Source organism: Clinocottus analis, unplaced genomic scaffold (assembly GCF_023055335.1).
Source record: "Clinocottus analis isolate CAN_PGR_092001 unplaced genomic scaffold, fCliAna1.0.p SCAF_56, whole genome shotgun sequence".
In the NCBI taxonomy this organism is placed as follows: domain Eukaryota; kingdom Metazoa; phylum Chordata; class Actinopteri; order Perciformes; family Cottidae; genus Clinocottus; species Clinocottus analis.
The window spans coordinates 390,826-408,750 of NW_027176214.1; the positions used below are offsets into that span (position 1 = coordinate 390,826).

Genomic DNA, 17,925 nt, shown 5'->3' on the forward strand with positions numbered 1-17,925 from the left:
CTTCTTGGAGGGAAACATAGTTCTGGGTTTTAAAAAGTTGAACTGAAAGTTTTTTTATTATGATAGCAAAAAAAATACATTTATATTTCACTTTGAGAAGCAGAGTTTCTTCTTCTGTGGTACAAAACTGAGTCACAGCTCGACGACACATTCCAACTGAGGAGGAAACGGAAGCCATGTGATGCGTTCAGGAGCAGAATATATATCGGGACAGGCGGCCGTCGGGTTTCTCTTTTTCCCTTTTTGTGTTTCCGAGCAACCGAGAGTTTATTTTATGTACAGGCTGCTCACCGGCAGCAGCCGTTTACCCACAATGCACCAGGAGCAACGTCCTCACCTGATGAGGCCTTCAGGGGCTGAGATGAGCGTGGGGAACAACAGCTGCTAGTAATTCATGACCAAGTTCAACGAAGCTTGGGAGCGGCGTTCGCAGTGGGCGGAGCCAGCCTGGTGGGCGGGGCTTCAGGCGGCTGACAGACAGGCCTGCCGGACGCTCTGCGCCCAGGTGTTCAGCAGCTCCGTCACCGAGTGCTTGTCAGGGAGCTGCAGCAGTTTGGACGTCATGTTCCTGTGAACCGTCTGTAGGAACCCGTTAGCACCTGAAGGAGGGGGCGGGGCCTGCGATCAGTGACATTCATGGACTTCCTGCCATTCGTGTTGCATGCGCGCTGCGTTCAGGGTCTCACCGTACTGGTCCCCGTCGTCGGCCCAGTATGGACTCTGATCGGGATAGTCGGCCGGAACGCTGAGCTGCAGCGGAGGAACGCTGGGGAGGTTCTTATCATCTGAGGACAGAGCCAACAGAACCGGGTCAGAACATGTTCTAGTGCGTGTCGCGTGTGCCAGTTCTGCGTCTTTACCCAGCTTGCAGACCAGGTGCACGGTGCCGTTGTTGCTGCAGAACGAGGGGTCCAGGTTGACGAGGAACTTGACGTCGAGGCGGGCCACCTCCCCCTGCAGGATGTTGGGGATGGTCTGCCGCTCGTCTTCCTCGTGCTTCCTCTTCCTCGCGGACACGTTGGGCCCCCTGAGACCCAGAAGCAGTCACTCACATGTACCGCGCTCAGGTCGGTGTGTCAATGCGACGCGCTAACCCGTTGTACGTACGTGATGGGCGGGCCGTGGATGGCGGACATGGCGGGCGCGAAGGTCCGGTACAGTGAGTGGTTGAAGACCGGCGAGCGGATGTTGGCCATGACGGCGTCCAGCAGCGGCTGGCACAGGTACTGCTGCTTGTTGGACACCTGGGGGGGCGGGGGGGTGGGCTGCATCCCATAATAACAGGTGACACTCACTGCATCCCATAATAACAGGTGACACTCACTGCATCCCATAATAACTCACCACGGCCATGTCGTTCTTCAGCTTTTCCAGAGCGATTTCACACTTCTGAAGCGTCTTCAAGGGACACCTGAAAGACAGAGGGCAGACAGGTAGAGAGACAGACAGGTAGAGAGACAGACAGGTAGAGAGACAGACAGGTAGAGAGACAGACAGGTAGAGAGACAGACAGGTAGAGGGCAGACAGGTAGAGAGACAGACAGGTAGAGGGCAGACAGGTAGAGAGACAGACAGGTAGAGAGGCAGACAGGTAGAGAGACAGACAGGTAGAGAGACAGACAGGTAGAGGGCAGACAGGTAGAGAGACAGACAGGTAGAGAGGCAGACAGGTAGAGAGACAGACAGGTAGAGAGACAGACAGGTAGAGAGGCAGACAGGTAGAGAGGCAGACAGGTAGAGAGACAGACAGGTACCTGGTGTTGGGGTCGGTCAGGATGTTCAGCAGACTCTTCATCTTGCTCAGGTCCTTCTTCCTGTCTGTAAAAACAACTCTTATTGATCAGCTGACCAATCAATCAATGTCTCTCACTAATGGATGAATGATGAATGATTATTGATTGGTGGTCTGACCTTCGTTCTTGTCGATTTTATTGATCATCCTGCGCAGAGGCTCGATGTATTTAGAGAGCTGCTTCAGCTTCTCCATGTACTGCTGGTCCTCCAGAGACCCAGAGCCTGCTGGACTCATCACGGAGCCGGGGTTACCTGAGACAGGAGGACAGACAGGAGGACAGACAGGAGGGCAGACAGGAGGACAGACAGGAGGACAGACAGGAGGACAGACAGGAGGACAGACAGGAGGGCAGACAGGAGGGCAGACAGGAGGGCAGACAGGAGGGCAGACAGGAGGACAGACAGGAGGACAGACAGGAGGGCAGACAGGAGGACAGACAGGAGGACAGACAGGAGGGGACAAGACAGGAGGGCAGACAGGAGGGCAGACAGGAGGACAGACAGGAGGGCAGACAGGAGGACAGACAGGAGGACAGACAGGAGGACAGACAGGAGGGGACAAGACAGAGACATCCAAGACGTTGCAGAGTGGCATTAACTCCATGGAGGCGTGAAGGGCTCAGTCACCAGAACTCTGTAAATGAAGTAACGTCCTCTCTCTCTCCTGAACACCTGGGCGTACCTGGGGTGTTGAGCGGTCCGGGCGAGGGCACCCCGTAGTTGAGGGGTGTCCGGGCGTTGGCAGGGCTCTGTGTGGACTGGGGGGACGGGCTGGGCTGGAACCCCCCTGGGGACGGAGCGGGACCGCAGCTGGAGACAGACCACATGGAGATGTACAACACGGCAGAGTAACGCTGCGTCTGTATTCATGTGAAGGAGGAGGAGCGTTCCCCGTGGACACCTCCTGGTACCTGGCTGAGTTGGGCTGGGCGGTGGGGGGTTGAGGTGAGGGCTGAGGAGGGGGCGGCATCGACAGCGGGGTTTGCACCTGCCCAGGTGAGGGCGATGACATCATTTGATGTTGCTGCGACTGAGGAGGAAAGTGATCGTGAGAGGAGTCATGATGGGCCAACGCTCTTTTTATGATTGACGATTGTTTGCAAATCCACGAGACCCTTAGAGACTACTGAGACCCCCTTAGAGAACCTTAGAGACTGCTGAGACCCCCTTAGAGACTGCTGAGACCCCCTTAGAGAACCTTAGAGACCGCTGAGACCCCCTTAGAGAACCTTAGAGACTGCTGAGACCCCCTTAGAGAACCTTAGAGACTACTGAGAGCCCCTTAGAGAACCTTAGAGACTACTGAGACCCCCTTAGAGAACCTTAGAGACTACTGAGACCCCCTTAGAGACCTTTAGAGACTGCTGAGACCCCCTTAGAGAACCTTAGAGACTACTGAGACCCCCTTAGAGAACCTTAGAGACTACTGAGACCCCCTTAGAGACCCTTAGAGACTACTGAGACCCCCTTAGAGACCTTTAGAGACTGCTGAGACCCCCTGAAAGAACCTTAGAGACCACTGAGACCCCCTGAAAGAACCTTAGAGACCACTGAGACCCCCTTAGAGACCCTTTGATAAATACCTGCTGTGATATTGACTGAACTCCTCCTGCAGCTGCAGCCGCTGCAGCGGCCGCGGCTGCAGCCGCTGCAGCGGCTGCAGCCGCGGCCGCGTTTTGAGGAGGGATGGAGGAGTTCAGGACGCGAGGCATCCGGGCTGGATTCTGCATCCCAGGACGGACCAACTACACAGGACACACAACGGGACAGGTGAGCAGACACACACAGACATGTTTGTCTGTACTTGTGAGAACCCTGATAGCCTCTAACCATCACAAACCCAAGTTTTCAAACTCTACCAGGGTGATAGATGGGTCTTCCAAGTCTTCAGACTCTATCTCCTCAATGGGGGACTTGCTGGTTGAGTTCAGGAGTTCCTCAAAGTGCTTTTTCCACCGCTCTGCAACATCCTCAGTTCTGGTTTCCCATTCCCTACTGATCACAGCCTGAGCCGAGCCCTGCTATCCGTTCTGGGTTGTCCAACAGTTCATCAGAATTTCCTTGAGGGCAACTGAAAGTCTTTCTTCACAGCCTCCCCTTGCTTTGGCAATCCCCTCAGCTGCAGCCCTTCTGACCAACTGGTACCATCTACATTTTAGGGAGACCCCGGGGCAGCCAGAAAGCCCTCTTTCTTCATCGCTGGTGTCCACCAGCAGGTTCAGAGGTTGCCTTAGACGGGCAGCGATGACCTTCTGACAATGAGACTTTGAACGTGGCCCACCCTGTCGGCGCTGATCAGGCCGACAGGGTGGGATGTCTAAGCTCTTGAACTTTAAAAGAGGTCTAAGTGAACATACTGGTGTTTTCTTTACGTCATCAGATTTCATTCAGAAAGTGTGTCAGAATGTCCTCAGCCTCACCTGTCCAGGTATGGCGCCGGCGGCCGCAGCAGCAGCTGCGTTGTGCTGCGCCTGAGCCGCGGCTTGCTGGGCTTGTTGCTGCTGTTGCAAGGCTGCACGGGCCTGCTTTCACACACAAACAAAGCAAACAAAGCAAAGCATGCAAGCAGAGGGGTGTTGAGGTTAAGCAAGACAACTGGAACCCTAATTCATCCGCTGCAGCGAGTAAACGATGTACGAGATAATGAGATACAGAGTTAATCCGTTACTGAGCAGCACATGAAAAATTGCAGTAACAGTAATTCTGGCTCAGCTCACCTGGAAGGCCTGGATCTTGAGCTGGTGCTGCTGCTGACTGAGCGAGTTGATGGGGACGTGCTGAGCAGACGGCATCTGTCCGGCCAGAGATGGAGGCACCATGCCGGGCTGCTGCTGCTGAGGGTGTGGAGGCATCTGACCCTGCTGAGGCTGAGCCTGCTGCTGTTGCTGAACCATGTGCTGGATGGACTGAACCTGGGCCTGGGCCTGGGCTTGAGCCTGGGCTTGAGCCTGAGCCTGAGCCTGAGCCTGAGCCTGTGCCTGAGCCTGAGCTTGAGCCTGAGCCTGAGCTTGAGCCTGAGCTTGAGCTTGGGCATGCTGCTGCTGCTGGAGCTGGAGTATCTGCTGCTGCTGAATTCTGGTCTGGTGCATCTGCTCAGTGTGTGAAGGAAAGGTGTCAGGTGATATAAAGCCAGTTTGTAGTTCACACACAGAGTAAGCATCAGTCCTGCTACATTTCAAAATAGGAGTTATGCTTCGTACCTGGTTCTGCTGCTGCTGCATAGCATTCTGCTGTTGCTGCATGGCATTCTGCTGTTGCTGTTGCTGCTGCTGTTGCTGCTGCTGCTGCTGCTGCTGTTGATGCTGTTGCTGCTGCATCTGCTGCACCCTCAGTTGCTGCTGCACTTGGAACTGCTGCTGGATGGCGTTCTGTTGCTGCTGCATTGCGTTCTGCTGCTGCTGCTGCATGGCATTCTGCTGCTGCTGCTGCTGCTGCTGCTGCTGCTGCTGGAACTGGAACTGGATGGACTGCTGCTGCTGCTGCTGCTGCTGCTGCTGCTGCTGCTGCTGCTGCTGCACCATCTGCTGCATCGGCATCTGTCCTGGAACCCCTACTGCAGAGGGAGCAAGAAGAAGATGAAAGACAAGACCTGGTCGACAGCTAAGAACCAGTGAGAGCAGAAGAGGTCTGGAGTCCTAAACACAGCGTCCCAGAGACCGAGGGTAAGAAGGGCTCAGTTTAAAAGCTTCCAGCACACCACATGAAGGAAACACACTCACTGGCTTGTGGGTTTCCAGCCACCCCAGCCATGGCATGCTGGCCTATCTGCATCTGCCCCATGGCCCCCATGCCACCCACTGGAGCACCGGTGGGGCGAGGCCCCATGCCAATGGCGCCGGGGCCCCCTCCAACCCCTGTCAGGTTAGTCAGGGCATTCATGGGATCTAACAGAAAGGTAAACAACAGATCATGTTAAGCAGCTCCGACATGCAGGGCAGAAACCATGAACACCACGAGTCTGGTAGTGACAGATCCAGCAGAGGTCAGCAGAGAACACCCAGAGAGAAAGAGACCCAAACCCAGACAACAATAAAGTTCACTTACCTGGACCTCCGAGTGTCTTCTTGTCTGTCAACAAAACACAAAGTATTGTCAGACACGTTAAAGTCAGGTAGGTTCAGGTAGGTTCAGGTCAGGTACTCACGGATGTCTCTGAAGTGAATGATCAGCCTCGCCACCAGAGATAAGTACTCCTCCTGGAGGAATGAGTGAGATCCGTTACGACCCGTGAACAGGAGGATTATTAATATTGTTGTTGTTATTACAGAACTTACTCTGGATTTGGCTTTGACGTAGACGTGGTTCTCCATGTCGTTGCTAGTCTTGGTGTGTGCGGTTCCTGCCTTCCTCATGGCCTCTTCACTGGATGGAAGCACACGGTCAATAACTACGAGTCACACGACACAGCAACGCTGTTTACTGTTACTGGACCTGAACTATGTCTTCAGTGAATTTACGTTATAAAATACTGTTATTCATTCAGTTGTTTCCTCAACAGATATTTCAGTTTGTAGCTTCTAAAATGTGTAACGTTGCTGTTTTCAAGACTTTTATTATGAAAGTGAATATTTATTACGTTGGATCTAAGATTTTTTAACCAAAAAAATCAATGAATCAGGAAAATAAAGTCGCAGTCCTGACGAATATATATATATATATATATATATATATATATATATATATATATATATATATATATATATATATATATAATATATATATACATACATACATACATACATACATACATACATACATACATACACACACACATATACATACACACACACAAATATATAATATTTAAATAATCATGCTGTTTATTGACATGCTGTAAACACCATGTTTGTGTTTTAACAAAGTAAACAAATAAAGAGTTAATTCGCTGAATGAACTCACCAACTTAACGTTAGCAGCTAAAATGCTAATAATAAGCTACGATTAACAATTAAAGTGTTAATTTGGTTTACGCCGAATTAAAGAAAGGACGCCAATATTTCCAAATATGTTTTCTTCGGGTTCGTGGACTTGTGTTAAGTTTCCCTTTCGACACGCCTGTTTTAATTTTCCCGTTTTTTAAAGCAGCGTCTGACGTGACGTGCTTTCCTGTGCAGCTAGCGTTAGCTTAGCTCAGTGGGCTAACTCAACACAAACTGTCATTTGAGCCTAAAACGCAGCACAGAAATTAAATATCTCACATCTGAGCGACGACTTTCTGTCGGAACTGCGGGCTCCTCCAGTCGCTGTCCGGTCCGGGCACTTCCATGACCCAAATAATATATTAATGGAGGCTTTTCACTTAAAGAGTTTAATGTTTTCCCTCTGCTCTTCCTCCTTCCGCTCAGAGCAAAATGGCGGCTTCTGTTTTTTCAGTAAAAACTCGGTACCGCCGCGTTCTGGAGGGACCGAGGAACTGTTATACCAATACTACTCTGTTGTACTAATACGACGCTGTTGTAGTAACACTACCCTGTTGTACTAATACTACCTTGTTGTACTAACACTACCCTGTTGTACTAATACTACCCTGTTGTACTAATACTACCTTGTTGTACTAACACAACGCTGTTGTACTAACACTACCCTGTTGTACCAATACACCAATACTACCCAGTTGTACCAATACTACCCCATTTTACTAATACTACGCCGTTGTAGATGGATGAATGGATGGATGGATGAATGGATAGATAGATAGAACAACAGACAAGGTTCACAGTCCACAACAGACAACACACACGACAAGAACAAACAGCAGAACATGCCTTATGCAACAAAACAACAACACACATAAAAAAAACATAAAAAATATGCTAAATTTAAATCTAAAAACCACAACTAAAGGTGTTTATTAAAAAATCTGCTGCCGGAACAAAAGAGCTTCTGAGTCGAACACTTTGACATCCTGAACCGCTCACTGAAGGAGCTTCTGAGTTCTTTAAAAACACAGAAATGGCTTTCAGAGGAAACAATATTTTTTAACTTGGCCCTTGATCTCTTTTCTAGAGGGACCTTGATTGAGTCCAGAGGAAGGCCGATCACTGAGCCAACCTTTCTGATTATCTTATTGATCCTGTTTTTATCATCCAGTCTTGCCGTCCCCCCAGCAGAGCACAGCATAAAAGAGGACACAAACTGTACTAATACTACCCTGCTGTACTAATACTACCCTGCTGTACTAATACCACACTGTTGTACTAATACCACACTGTTGTACTAATACCACACTGTTGTACTAATACGAATACCACTGTTGTACTAATGCGACCATGTTGTACTAATACTACCCTGCTGTGGTAGTAATGTTGTACTAATACAATACTGTGGTACTAATACTACAATAAGAGAGTACTGTTGTCCTAATACTACACTGGCCGCATGACCTGGACTCAGTGCTTAGTACTTTTATTGTAACAAAGTATTTTACTATGATGTATTAGTACGTTTATTGTGTTTTACTGTGTGGTATTACCGGTAGTACCTTATTTGTTGACGTGCTTCTGAGAGACGTGGTTTAGATGTAACTTTTACAAACATTCAAAAGCAATTCATGGAGTCAGAAATGGATTTGAAAACAATGTCCGCTTCTCAATAAGCCCGCGCTAACGGTCCCCGTGCTGGACTTCTTCAAAGCGCTCAGCTGAAGCCCTGTGGCAGAGCTCTCCTCTGATTGGACGATCGCAGACACGCTCATGTTGGCCAATCAGAGAGCAGGTCAGTTCTTATAATATGGCGGGTTTGCGCCTGATGGTATTATTCCTTGATTTGCGTCAACGAAAAAATATCTAATCATGTCTGGACGTGGAAAGGGAGCCGGTAAGACCAGAGCGAAAGCAAAGACCAGGTCCTCCAGGGCCGGGCTCCAGTTCCCCGTGGGCCGTGTCCACAGACACTTGAGGAAGGGTAATTACGCCCAGCGCGTCGGCGCCGGAGCTCCGGTGTACCTGGCGGCGGTGCTGGAGTACCTGACCGCTGAGATCCTGGAGCTGGCCGGGAACGCTGCCCGCGACAACAAGAAGACCAGGATCATCCCCCGTCACCTGCAGCTGGCCGTCCGCAACGACGAGGAGCTCAACAAGCTGCTGGGCGGCGTCACCATCGCTCAGGGCGGCGTGCTGCCCAACATCCAGGCGGTGCTGCTGCCCAAGAAGACCGAGAAGGCCACCAAGAAGTAGAGGCCCGGACCCGCTTTATCCACAACAACGGCTCTTTTAAGAGCCACGCACATATTGAAGAGTAAATCCTGTATTTAATGAGTTTATTTATTTTATGACCAGTGTTACCAACATTCATTACACTCCACACGTAGCACAGACGCGCTTTACTTGACACTATTGTGGTTATAACAAAGGTGCCCAATTCATTTACTGGACAAATTGGTTTAATGGAAATACGATACTATAAATGATTAGCTTTCAACCGTAAATATATAAACAATATATAATGGCTGCTAGTATCTCTTGTAGATGCAGTTGATTGTTTAAAAAAAAAGAAGCGGGAACAGCCTCTCGCTGGACCACGCCCACTAAAGCAGCTCCGCGGTCCTCTCTTACGTCCGCATGTGAGCTTCAACACAGAGCATAGCTCAACATGTAAAGAAGACTGAATCATTTATCTATATATATTTGTGTTGCATGTATATTTTGGTTGTGCATATACACATTCATATATATATATATATATATATATATATATATATATATATATATATATATATATTCATATATATATATATATTCATATATATATATATATATATTCATATATATATATATATATATTCATATATATATATATATATATTCATATATATATATATATATTCATATATATATATATATATATTCATATATATATATATATTCATATATATATATATATATATATATATATATATATATTCATATATATATATATATATATTCATATATATATATTCATATATATGTATATATTCATATATATGTATATATATATTCATATATATGTATATATTCATATATATGTATATATATATTCATATATATATATGTATATACACATTCATATACTCATATATATATATATATATATATGAGTATATATATATATATATATATATGAGTATATATATATATATATATTCATATATATATATATATTCATATATATATATATTCATATATAAATATTCATATATATATGTATATATATATTCGTATATATATATTCATATATATATTCGTATATATATATTCATATATATATGTATATATATATTCATATATATATACAGGGCTGCACGGTGGTGTAGTGGCTAGCACTGACGCCTCACAGCAAGAGGGTGTGTGGTTCGGATCCCGGGCGGGGCGGGTTTCGGATACTGGTCTGGCAGGTCCTTCTGTGTGGAGTTTGCATGTTCTCCCCGTGGCAGCGTGGGTTCTCTCCGGGTTCTCCGGCTTCCTCCCACAGTCCAAAGACATGCTGCATAGGTTAATTGGACTCTAAATTGCCCGTAGGTGTGAATGTGAGTGTGAATGGTTGTTTGTCTATATGTCTGTCCTGTGATGAACTGGCGACCTGTCCAGGTGAACCCTGCCTTCGCCCCTTGACAGCTGGGATCGGCTCCAGCGCCCCGCGACCCTAATGAGGATAAGCGGTTAAGATAATGGATGGATGGATGGATGGAATATATATATATATATATATTCATATTCATATATATTCATATTCATATATATATATATTCATATTCATATATATTCATATATATATATATTCATATATATATATATATATGAATATGAATATATATATATACTGTATTGCACATATATAAAGTAGGACATGTAGTGTTATTGCTCATACATGAATCAGTTATGGTTTGTAGTTTATACTAAGATTTTACTAATATAGTAAGTAATATAAATATAGTAAAGGATCCACAGTAGCAGTATTATAAACACAGACAGAATAACAAGTATTTAAAATTAATAATCTGCTAATATTTGCCTCTGATTTAAATAAGTACATCAAAGAAGTTGTGTTATAAAACTAATAAACCTCTTTATTGAATAATGCTCATTGTATTATTATGTTGTCATAATATTGATCTACAGCTGTTTTTCTGCCTGTATGCATGCATGTTGTTTATTCGCAGTGTATTGTATTACTATCGTATGATTATAGTCACTGATGTAAAAATGAAACACCAAAGTATGGGTTACATTTTGTACTACCGTGTCATTTGCAAGTGCCTACATCATTTCAAGTGTTGATTGTAAAAACAAAAAAAGTTATTTCTCAACCACAATTATCTTTATCATTCATATTATATATTATTATTATAGAATATTAGTAATAACTAATTGAAGATGTGTTGAAAGTAAAAAGCTGTTGTGGAGACCGATCTGTACTGCGCATGCTCACTCTGCGCAAAACAAAACCAGCCAATCCTGTGCGCGCAACGGCACATGCTGCTTTGCATGAGGCGGTATAAAGTAAGCGACCGCGGCGTCGCTCAAGACTACCAAAAGCGAAAAGATGCCGGAACCCAGCGTGAAAGCGCCAAAGAAGGGCTCAAAGAAAGCCGTCTCGAAGGCCACGAAGACCGGCAAGAAGAGGCGCAGGTCCCGCAAGGAGAGCTACGCCATCTACGTGTACAAGGTGATGAAGCAGGTTCACCCCGACACCGGCATCTCCTCCAAGGCCATGGGCATCATGAACTGCTTCGTGAGCGACATCTTTGAGCGCATCGCCGGGGAGGCTTCCCGTCTGGCTCACTACAACAAGCGCTCCACCATCACGTCCAGGGAGATCCAGACCGCCGTCCGCCTCCTTCTGCCCGGTGAGCTGGCCAAGCACGCTGTGTCTGAAGGCACCAAGGCCGTGACCAAGTACACCAGCTCCAAGTAGCCTGTCCCTCCATCATCTTTCCAACCAACGGCTCTTTTAAGAGCCAGCACCAGCTCTATTGAGATCCTCTGTCTTATGCTGCATGAATACTATAAGTAGGTAAACATGCCCAAAGCCTACAGATTACTATGAACCATGTACTATACCCCCAGAAGGCAATAAATCAAGTAGAAACTTAACATCCAGGAAACCATGACCTGGCAATATTCAACCAGCGAGGCACTTCCTCCTAGAATGTAATAAATATGCTGAAATAATATGAACCAGCTCCAGAGTCTTAAAGAACTAAACAGTTCCAAGTGACACAACTAGTTGTAATACTGTGTGTGAAGGATGAGAGGAGGCAAGCAGCAGTTCATCTTCTTTATGTTGTCTCCCTCTCAAGGTGAGATGCATTCACTGAAGTAAACAAACAGGAATCTTTGGCTTCAGGTTCTATGTAAACTGTTTCTTCATCAGAGCCTTCGTGCTGCGTTCAGGTTCAAAAGGAAAACTCAGGCTCTGTTTAACTCAAAGTGCAGAGGTTCTTCTGAAAGACGTTTTAAATGAGCTTCACCTCACAGCTGAATAAAGTAAACAAGACTACATCTGATATTTAGTTAATCTTTAAATGAAAGGCACATTGTTTTGCTTTAAAAAGGCAAAAAATACGATTTTCAGAGCGTTTCTATTCTTTCGACATGGCCATGGGTTAGAAGCTAATAGTGCTAACCGAGCTAATAGTGCTAACAGCATAAACGGTATCAATGCTCTGAAGGTCGTATGAGAGCTTTTAAAGTCGGCTCACAAACAGTTGGTTTACGTTTGGACAATCTATTCCCTGCTCCTCTTCCTCCTCGGGGCCCCTCTTCTTCCTCAGGGCCCCTCTTCCTCCTCAGGGCCCCTCTTCCTCCTCAGGGCCCCTCTTCCTCCTCAGGGCCCCTGGCCCGTCAGCGACCCCAGCAGGCCGTTGGCGGTGGTGAAGAGGTTGATGGGAGACGTCCCGTCTGTGATGAGGGTCGACTTCAGACCCAGAGACTGCAGCATCTTCACCTGCAAGAGAGTTCACTCACGTTAGAAGAGGGCGGAGCCAGAGCCTGCGTTTAAAAGAGGGCGGAGCCGAATACTATTAGTAGCACTAGTATTTGCAGCAGTACCTGCAGCTCTGGTCCGGCTCGAGCGATGGCCGTCAGCGTGTCGCTGCCCAGACTCTCCACCAGCTGGCTGAAGCGCTGGCTCTCGATGTTGGCCAGGTGCTTCTGCTTCTCCACCTCCAGGACGTCCATCTGCTTCTTGTAGCTCAGCTCCTGCTCACGGGCCTTCACCAGCCGCTGGAGCTCCGCCTCCTGCATGCACACACAAACAAACAAAGGTACTTCTGCTGCCTCTTTTATTGTGAAAGGTGCAGTAGGAAGTCTGGACGTACGGCCTCGATCCTCTGGGCTTCGGCCTTCAGCTTGGCCTCGTTGACCGCCGCCTCGCCCTGAATGCGAGCCGCCTCGGCGCGGGACTGAGCTTCAGCTTTGGCGGCGCCGGTGCTCTCCACCGCGGCGCTGGAGACGCAGTACAAGTACCATTAGCACGCTGCAGGTATACTTTGCTACAGGTACAGAGCTCTCATTCAGAAGTACTAGCGTCACAGCTAAAGGGTTGTCAGGACTCACCTGAGCGCCTCTAGCTCCAGCAGCTCCTTTCTGGCCCTCTCAGCCTCGGCCTGGTCCGTGATCCTCTGCCTCTCCAGCTTCCCGCGGGCCTGCTGCTCCAGACGCTCCGCCTCGTGGCTGAAACACTCTTCACGTTATTAATGTGACTGCTTACAATGTGCTGAGGGTCCTTCAACTTAAAACGAATCAGTCTATTAAATACGCTTCAGAAAAAACCCCGGGACTGATTTCCATCTAGTTAGCTAACAAGCTAGGCTAAGAGAAGCTAGGTGAAGCTAACATGCTAGGCTAAGAGAGGCATCTCTCTATATGTGTATGCGCACCGGGCCGTGGCCTCCTGGGAGCTGGTGGTGATCTCGATGGCCAGCTGGACGCTCTTCTGCAGGGCGTCGCGGGTCCGCTGGTCCACCGGCTCCACGGACTGGATGTCCACGCTGCTGATCATCAGGTGGTTCTGGCTGAAGCGCAGGTTGGGACGCACCGCCAGCTTCTCATCAAACCCGAACACGGCCGAGCAGATGATCCGGTTAGAGTTCTGGAAGCAGAGGAGAGCCGGGGATGAGCGCGAGTACCGAGGTGCGAGTACGGGTACTGTGGTGTGAGTACTCATGTACTTGTACCTTGTGGAAGTCGTCAAACTGCACCGAGGCCACAGCTCCTCTGACTCGGGAGGCGATGGCTTTACACGAGTCGCCCACGAAGTCTGGAACCGAGAACAGAGCGGCGGCGTCAGACGAGTCCACTGGGAACTTCACATCGAAGTGCCTGAGCGGAAGAGGAAGACAGATTGAATTAGAGTCATCTTTTTGTTCCATCATCTCTAGGCCAGAGCCCTTATTGATCCCAGTCCCAGTGACCCCCTCCAGTCCCAGTACCAGTTGTAGGACAGCTGCAGCTGCAGGCGTGCGTGGTCGGCGGTCTCGATGGTGATGACGTCGGTGAAGAAGTCGGGCCCCAGCAGCAGGCAGATGGCCTTGATGACATTGGCCCTCTTGGGCTTGTCCCCGGAAAGCGACAGCATGGTGAACTGCTCGTCGGGTCCCAGCATCACCATCTCCGGTCCGAACAGAACCCTGGAGACGAGAGCACAAGCCCCAGTTCCCCCGTCAGCCCACCGCGTTACAGCCGCACCGCATGCCGGGACGAGTACACCTCGGCACCCACCTGGCCGCCTTCTCCCTGTAGTCGTACACCTGGACGGCGGCGTTGTGGGGCACCCGGTAGGAGACCACACGGGTTTTATCTCTGGGCTGGTCCTGGCCGGTCTTGGTGCGGTCCGAGCGGCTGGCCAGCGGGTCCAGGTTGGCGGCCAGCAGGGCCTCCACGTTGGGGGGCAGATCCTTGGACCACATTTCCTCGTCCTGAGTCAGCATGTAGGTGTGACCGATCACGGCGCGCACCTGGGGGGGGCGAGAAGCCCCAGGTGAGCGAGACACGTTCTCAGGCTCTCAACCACTCCGGCATTGTGCTCCTTTAGTTTCTATATTCATATTCTTTCAATATAAAATACTTTTTCTGAAACTTTCAAACCAATAAAAACATTTTTAACATGACTACTTTTTATATACACCAGACGGGTCGATCCCGAGACGACGGGTCGATCCCATACCTTTCCCGTCTTGATGTCCCGGACGTAGATGCCCTCGTTCTCGTCCAATGGGATGGCCTGCCGGCGCAGCACCACCTCCACGGCGGCGGGCGGGACGTACTCCAGCGGGCCGCGCAGCATCCAGCGGTCTCCGGGCCGGCGGAGGACGCCGCTCCTCCGGCAGCGCTTCGCCCTCTCCTGCTCCTCTTCCTCGTCCTCCTCGTCCTCCACATCCTCGCGCTGGCAGAGAGAACGAGAGAGAGAGAAGTGGAGGAGGGAGAGAAGGGTTAACGTGGCGATGCATTGGAGCGGGGGAGGGGAGGGAGGTGAGGGAGGAGGATGAAGAGGAGGAGGATGAACAAGAGGAGGGCACTGAGAGAACGAATTAAACCCAAAAGTGAAAACATTTCAAAAGCACAAGAGCAACGTAACGGATGGAGGGAGTGAAGAAGAGATGAATCAAAGGAAAGGAGGGAGAGAAGAAGAAGAAGTTGGGCTTTGATGAGTCAGCCATGTTAGAAAGATGGAGTCCATGCTTCACGTGTTAAAGCTGCATTCTCTCTCCTGACCACCAGGGGGTGACTCCTCTGGTTGTATAGAAGTCTATGCTTCATGTGTTACAGCTGCATTCTCTCTCCTGACCACCAGGGGGTGACTCCTCTGGTTGTATAGAAGTCTATGCTTCATGTGTTAAAGCTGCATTCTCTCTCCTGACCACCAGGGGGCGACTCCTCTGGTTGTATAGAAGTCTATGCTTCATGTGTTAAAGCTGCATTCTCTCTCCTGACCACCAGGGGGCGACTCCTCTGGTTGTATAGAAGTCTATGCTTCATGTGTTAAAGCTGCATTCTCTCTCCTGACCACCAGGGGGCGACTCCTCTGGTTGTATAGAAGTCTATGCTTCATGTGTTAAAGCTGCATTCTCTCTCCTGACCACCAGGGGGCGACTCCTCTGGTTGTATAGAAGTCTATGCTTCATGTGTTAAAGCTGCATTCTCTCTCCTGACCACCAGGGGCGACTCCTCTGGTTGTATAGAAGTCTATGCTTCATGTGTTAAAGCTGCATTCTCTCTCCTGACCACCAGGGGGTGACTCCTCTGGTTGTATAGAAGTCTATGCTTCATGTGTTAAAGCTGCATTCTCTCTCCTGACCACTAGGGGCGACTCCTCTGGTTGTATAGAAGTCTATGCGTCAATACATGTTTTATGTATGTTTCTCATGAGCAGATGAACCTTTGACCTCAGGCGTCTCTATCTGTGGTGATTCAGCAGGTTTTCAGGGCGTAAAACGTTTCTTTAGCTCCATGAAACACGCTGGAGGATAAGAGCTTAACGCAAAGCCGCCAACTCCCTTCACCAACAAATACAGGTGTGTTCTGTGGAATTTAAACTCTTTGGACACGCCTCTGACCTCACCTCATACCGACCTCACAACAAGTTTTCATGAAACGTCTTCTGTGTGATCAACAGGTTGCACAAGACAAGCTTTACCTACAGCAGCTCCTCCCTCACACAGAAGCTCCTCCCTCACACAGAAGCTCCTCCCTCACACAGAAGCTCCTCCCTCACACAGAAGCTCCTCCCTCCTGTCCCTCTGCTCGTCGTACTTCTTCCTGAGAGTTCTCTCCTCACCTCGGTGTCATTGAACGCCTCCACCGCTCTCAGCACTAGCCCCTCCTCCTCCGACAGCACGTACACGTCCTCGATGCCGTTTTCAAGGTCCTCACCCGGCTGCAGGAAAAAGGAGCGCTCACCCTGACGGAGAGAAAGAAAAGACCGGAATAAATACACAATGTACATAGAACTGAAAGTATTACTGCAGAACAGAGGTTTGAGTTTAACCCCTCACCTTCACCACCCTCTTCTGGCCCAGCTGGGGCTTCCCGTCCGGGCCCACCGGGTCCAGGATCACGGCGTACTGCCGGCTGCTCAGCGTGGTCACGTCCACCACGCCCACCACCTCCTCCGCCACCGACGGGATGTGAGCCTCACGGTCCGCCATGGTGACCAGCCACTCCTCCCCCGTGCGCCGGTCACGCCCACCGGTGTCCTTAAAGGGCCGGAGCGCACGGACGTGCAACGCTTTCTGAGGGACGCGAGCACAGTTACAGAGGAGGACACACACACACACACACACACACACACACACACACACAAACACAAACACACACACACACACACACACACCTTGTCCGTCAGGATGAAGGCATTCACGATGTCCAGGACTTCTTCGTGGGCTCCGGGGAGGTACGCCCCCACCTTGCTGACCAGCCACTCCTCACCTGCAGCACACAAGTATTGATTATTACTGGAGCCCCCTCAGCGTGTGTTACCTGGGACCCCGCCCCCTCAGCGTGTGTTACCTGTGACCCCGCCCCCTCAGCGTGTGTTACCTGTGACCCCGCCCCCTCAGCGTGTGTTACCTGGGACCCCGCCCCCTCAGCGTGTGTTACCTGGGACCCCGCCCCCTCAGCGTGTGTTACCTGTGACCCCGCCCCCTCAGCGTGTGTTACCTGTGACCCCGCCCCCTCAGCGTGTGTTACCTGTGACCCCGCCCCCTCAGCGTGTGTTACCTGTGACCCCGCCCCCTCAGCGTGTGTTACCTGTGACCCGGCGGACTCCTCCTCGGTCCACTCCCTCCTTGCGAGCCCTCAGTCTGACGGCCTGGTTCTCTCGGATCACCGTGGCCTTGATGGTCTCCAACACGATCACCTCCTTCCTGGGGATGTAGGTCCCTGAGAACAGAACCAGGACCAGGACCAGTCAATGTCAAGTAAACGACAACAACGACAGCAGCTGACGGCTCTCAGTATTCATGATATTAAAGTGTTTATGTTGTTAAACCCACCCGGGCCTTCAAACAGCCACTCGTCTCCAGCGACCCGCTTCTCTCCCCCGGACCCTTCAAAGTCCAGAAGCGCCTGAAGACGCAGCGCCGTGTCAGGATACACGATCTGGAGCGGGGTCACGACCTGGAGCCACGAGCAACACGTTTACCATCAATAC

General features: G+C 49.4%; 4 protein-coding genes across 5 annotated transcripts in view; 2 read left to right on the top strand and 2 right to left on the bottom strand.

The window, feature by feature from the left end:
• Nucleotides 1–37: 37 nt before the first annotated feature.
• On the bottom strand, nt 38–7,227 carry med15 (mediator complex subunit 15). 2 transcript variants are annotated; one of them, XM_068601945.1, is made up of 18 exons: nt 6,993–7,227; nt 6,069–6,156; nt 5,939–5,990; nt 5,839–5,862; nt 5,514–5,678; nt 4,995–5,347; nt 4,512–4,883; nt 4,215–4,319; nt 3,378–3,539; nt 2,706–2,824; nt 2,477–2,604; nt 1,912–2,046; nt 1,755–1,818; nt 1,345–1,411; nt 1,108–1,265; nt 861–1,027; nt 687–785; nt 38–599 (listed from the first exon to the last, which is right to left on the bottom strand). In XM_068601945.1, exons 1-18 carry the CDS (start codon nt 7,058–7,060, stop codon nt 463–465), a joined length of 2,463 nt encoding a protein of 820 aa, XP_068458046.1. In that variant the 5' UTR covers nt 7,061–7,227; the 3' UTR covers nt 38–462. The 2 variants fall into 2 exon arrangements, with proteins under 2 accessions (XP_068458046.1, XP_068458047.1); XM_068601946.1 differs by having other exon boundaries at nt 4,215–4,316; nt 6,993–7,226.
• Nucleotides 7,228–8,568: 1,341 nt separating this feature from the next.
• Nucleotides 8,569–9,051, top strand: LOC137803446 (late histone H2A.L3). Its single transcript, XM_068601905.1, has one exon. It carries the CDS (start codon nt 8,586–8,588, stop codon nt 8,967–8,969), a length of 384 nt encoding a protein of 127 aa, XP_068458006.1. The 5' UTR covers nt 8,569–8,585; the 3' UTR covers nt 8,970–9,051.
• A 2,265-nt stretch (nt 9,052–11,316) lies between these two features.
• LOC137803450 (histone H2B-like) lies at nt 11,317–11,947 on the top strand. Its single transcript, XM_068601909.1, has one exon. It carries the CDS (start codon nt 11,317–11,319, stop codon nt 11,686–11,688), a length of 372 nt encoding a protein of 123 aa, XP_068458010.1. The 3' UTR covers nt 11,689–11,947.
• Nucleotides 11,948–12,037: 90 nt separating this feature from the next.
• The window catches only part of mvp (major vault protein), a 7,397-nt gene continuing 1,509 nt past the window's right edge, over nt 12,038–17,925 (bottom strand). Inside the window, exons 4-17 of the mRNA XM_068601908.1 lie at nt 17,768–17,891; nt 17,523–17,654; nt 17,107–17,201; nt 16,769–17,005; nt 16,552–16,674; nt 14,941–15,159; nt 14,496–14,731; nt 14,207–14,404; nt 13,952–14,096; nt 13,655–13,866; nt 13,332–13,448; nt 13,094–13,220; nt 12,825–13,013; nt 12,038–12,720 (exon numbers count right to left, since the gene is read on the bottom strand). Coding sequence (XP_068458009.1) covers nt 12,601–12,720; nt 12,825–13,013; nt 13,094–13,220; nt 13,332–13,448; nt 13,655–13,866; nt 13,952–14,096; nt 14,207–14,404; nt 14,496–14,731; nt 14,941–15,159; nt 16,552–16,674; nt 16,769–17,005; nt 17,107–17,201; nt 17,523–17,654; nt 17,768–17,891 — 2,274 coding nt within the window. The 3' untranslated portion in view covers nt 12,038–12,600. The remainder of the gene's footprint in view (nt 12,721–12,824; nt 13,014–13,093; nt 13,221–13,331; nt 13,449–13,654; nt 13,867–13,951; nt 14,097–14,206; nt 14,405–14,495; nt 14,732–14,940; nt 15,160–16,551; nt 16,675–16,768; nt 17,006–17,106; nt 17,202–17,522; nt 17,655–17,767; nt 17,892–17,925) is intronic.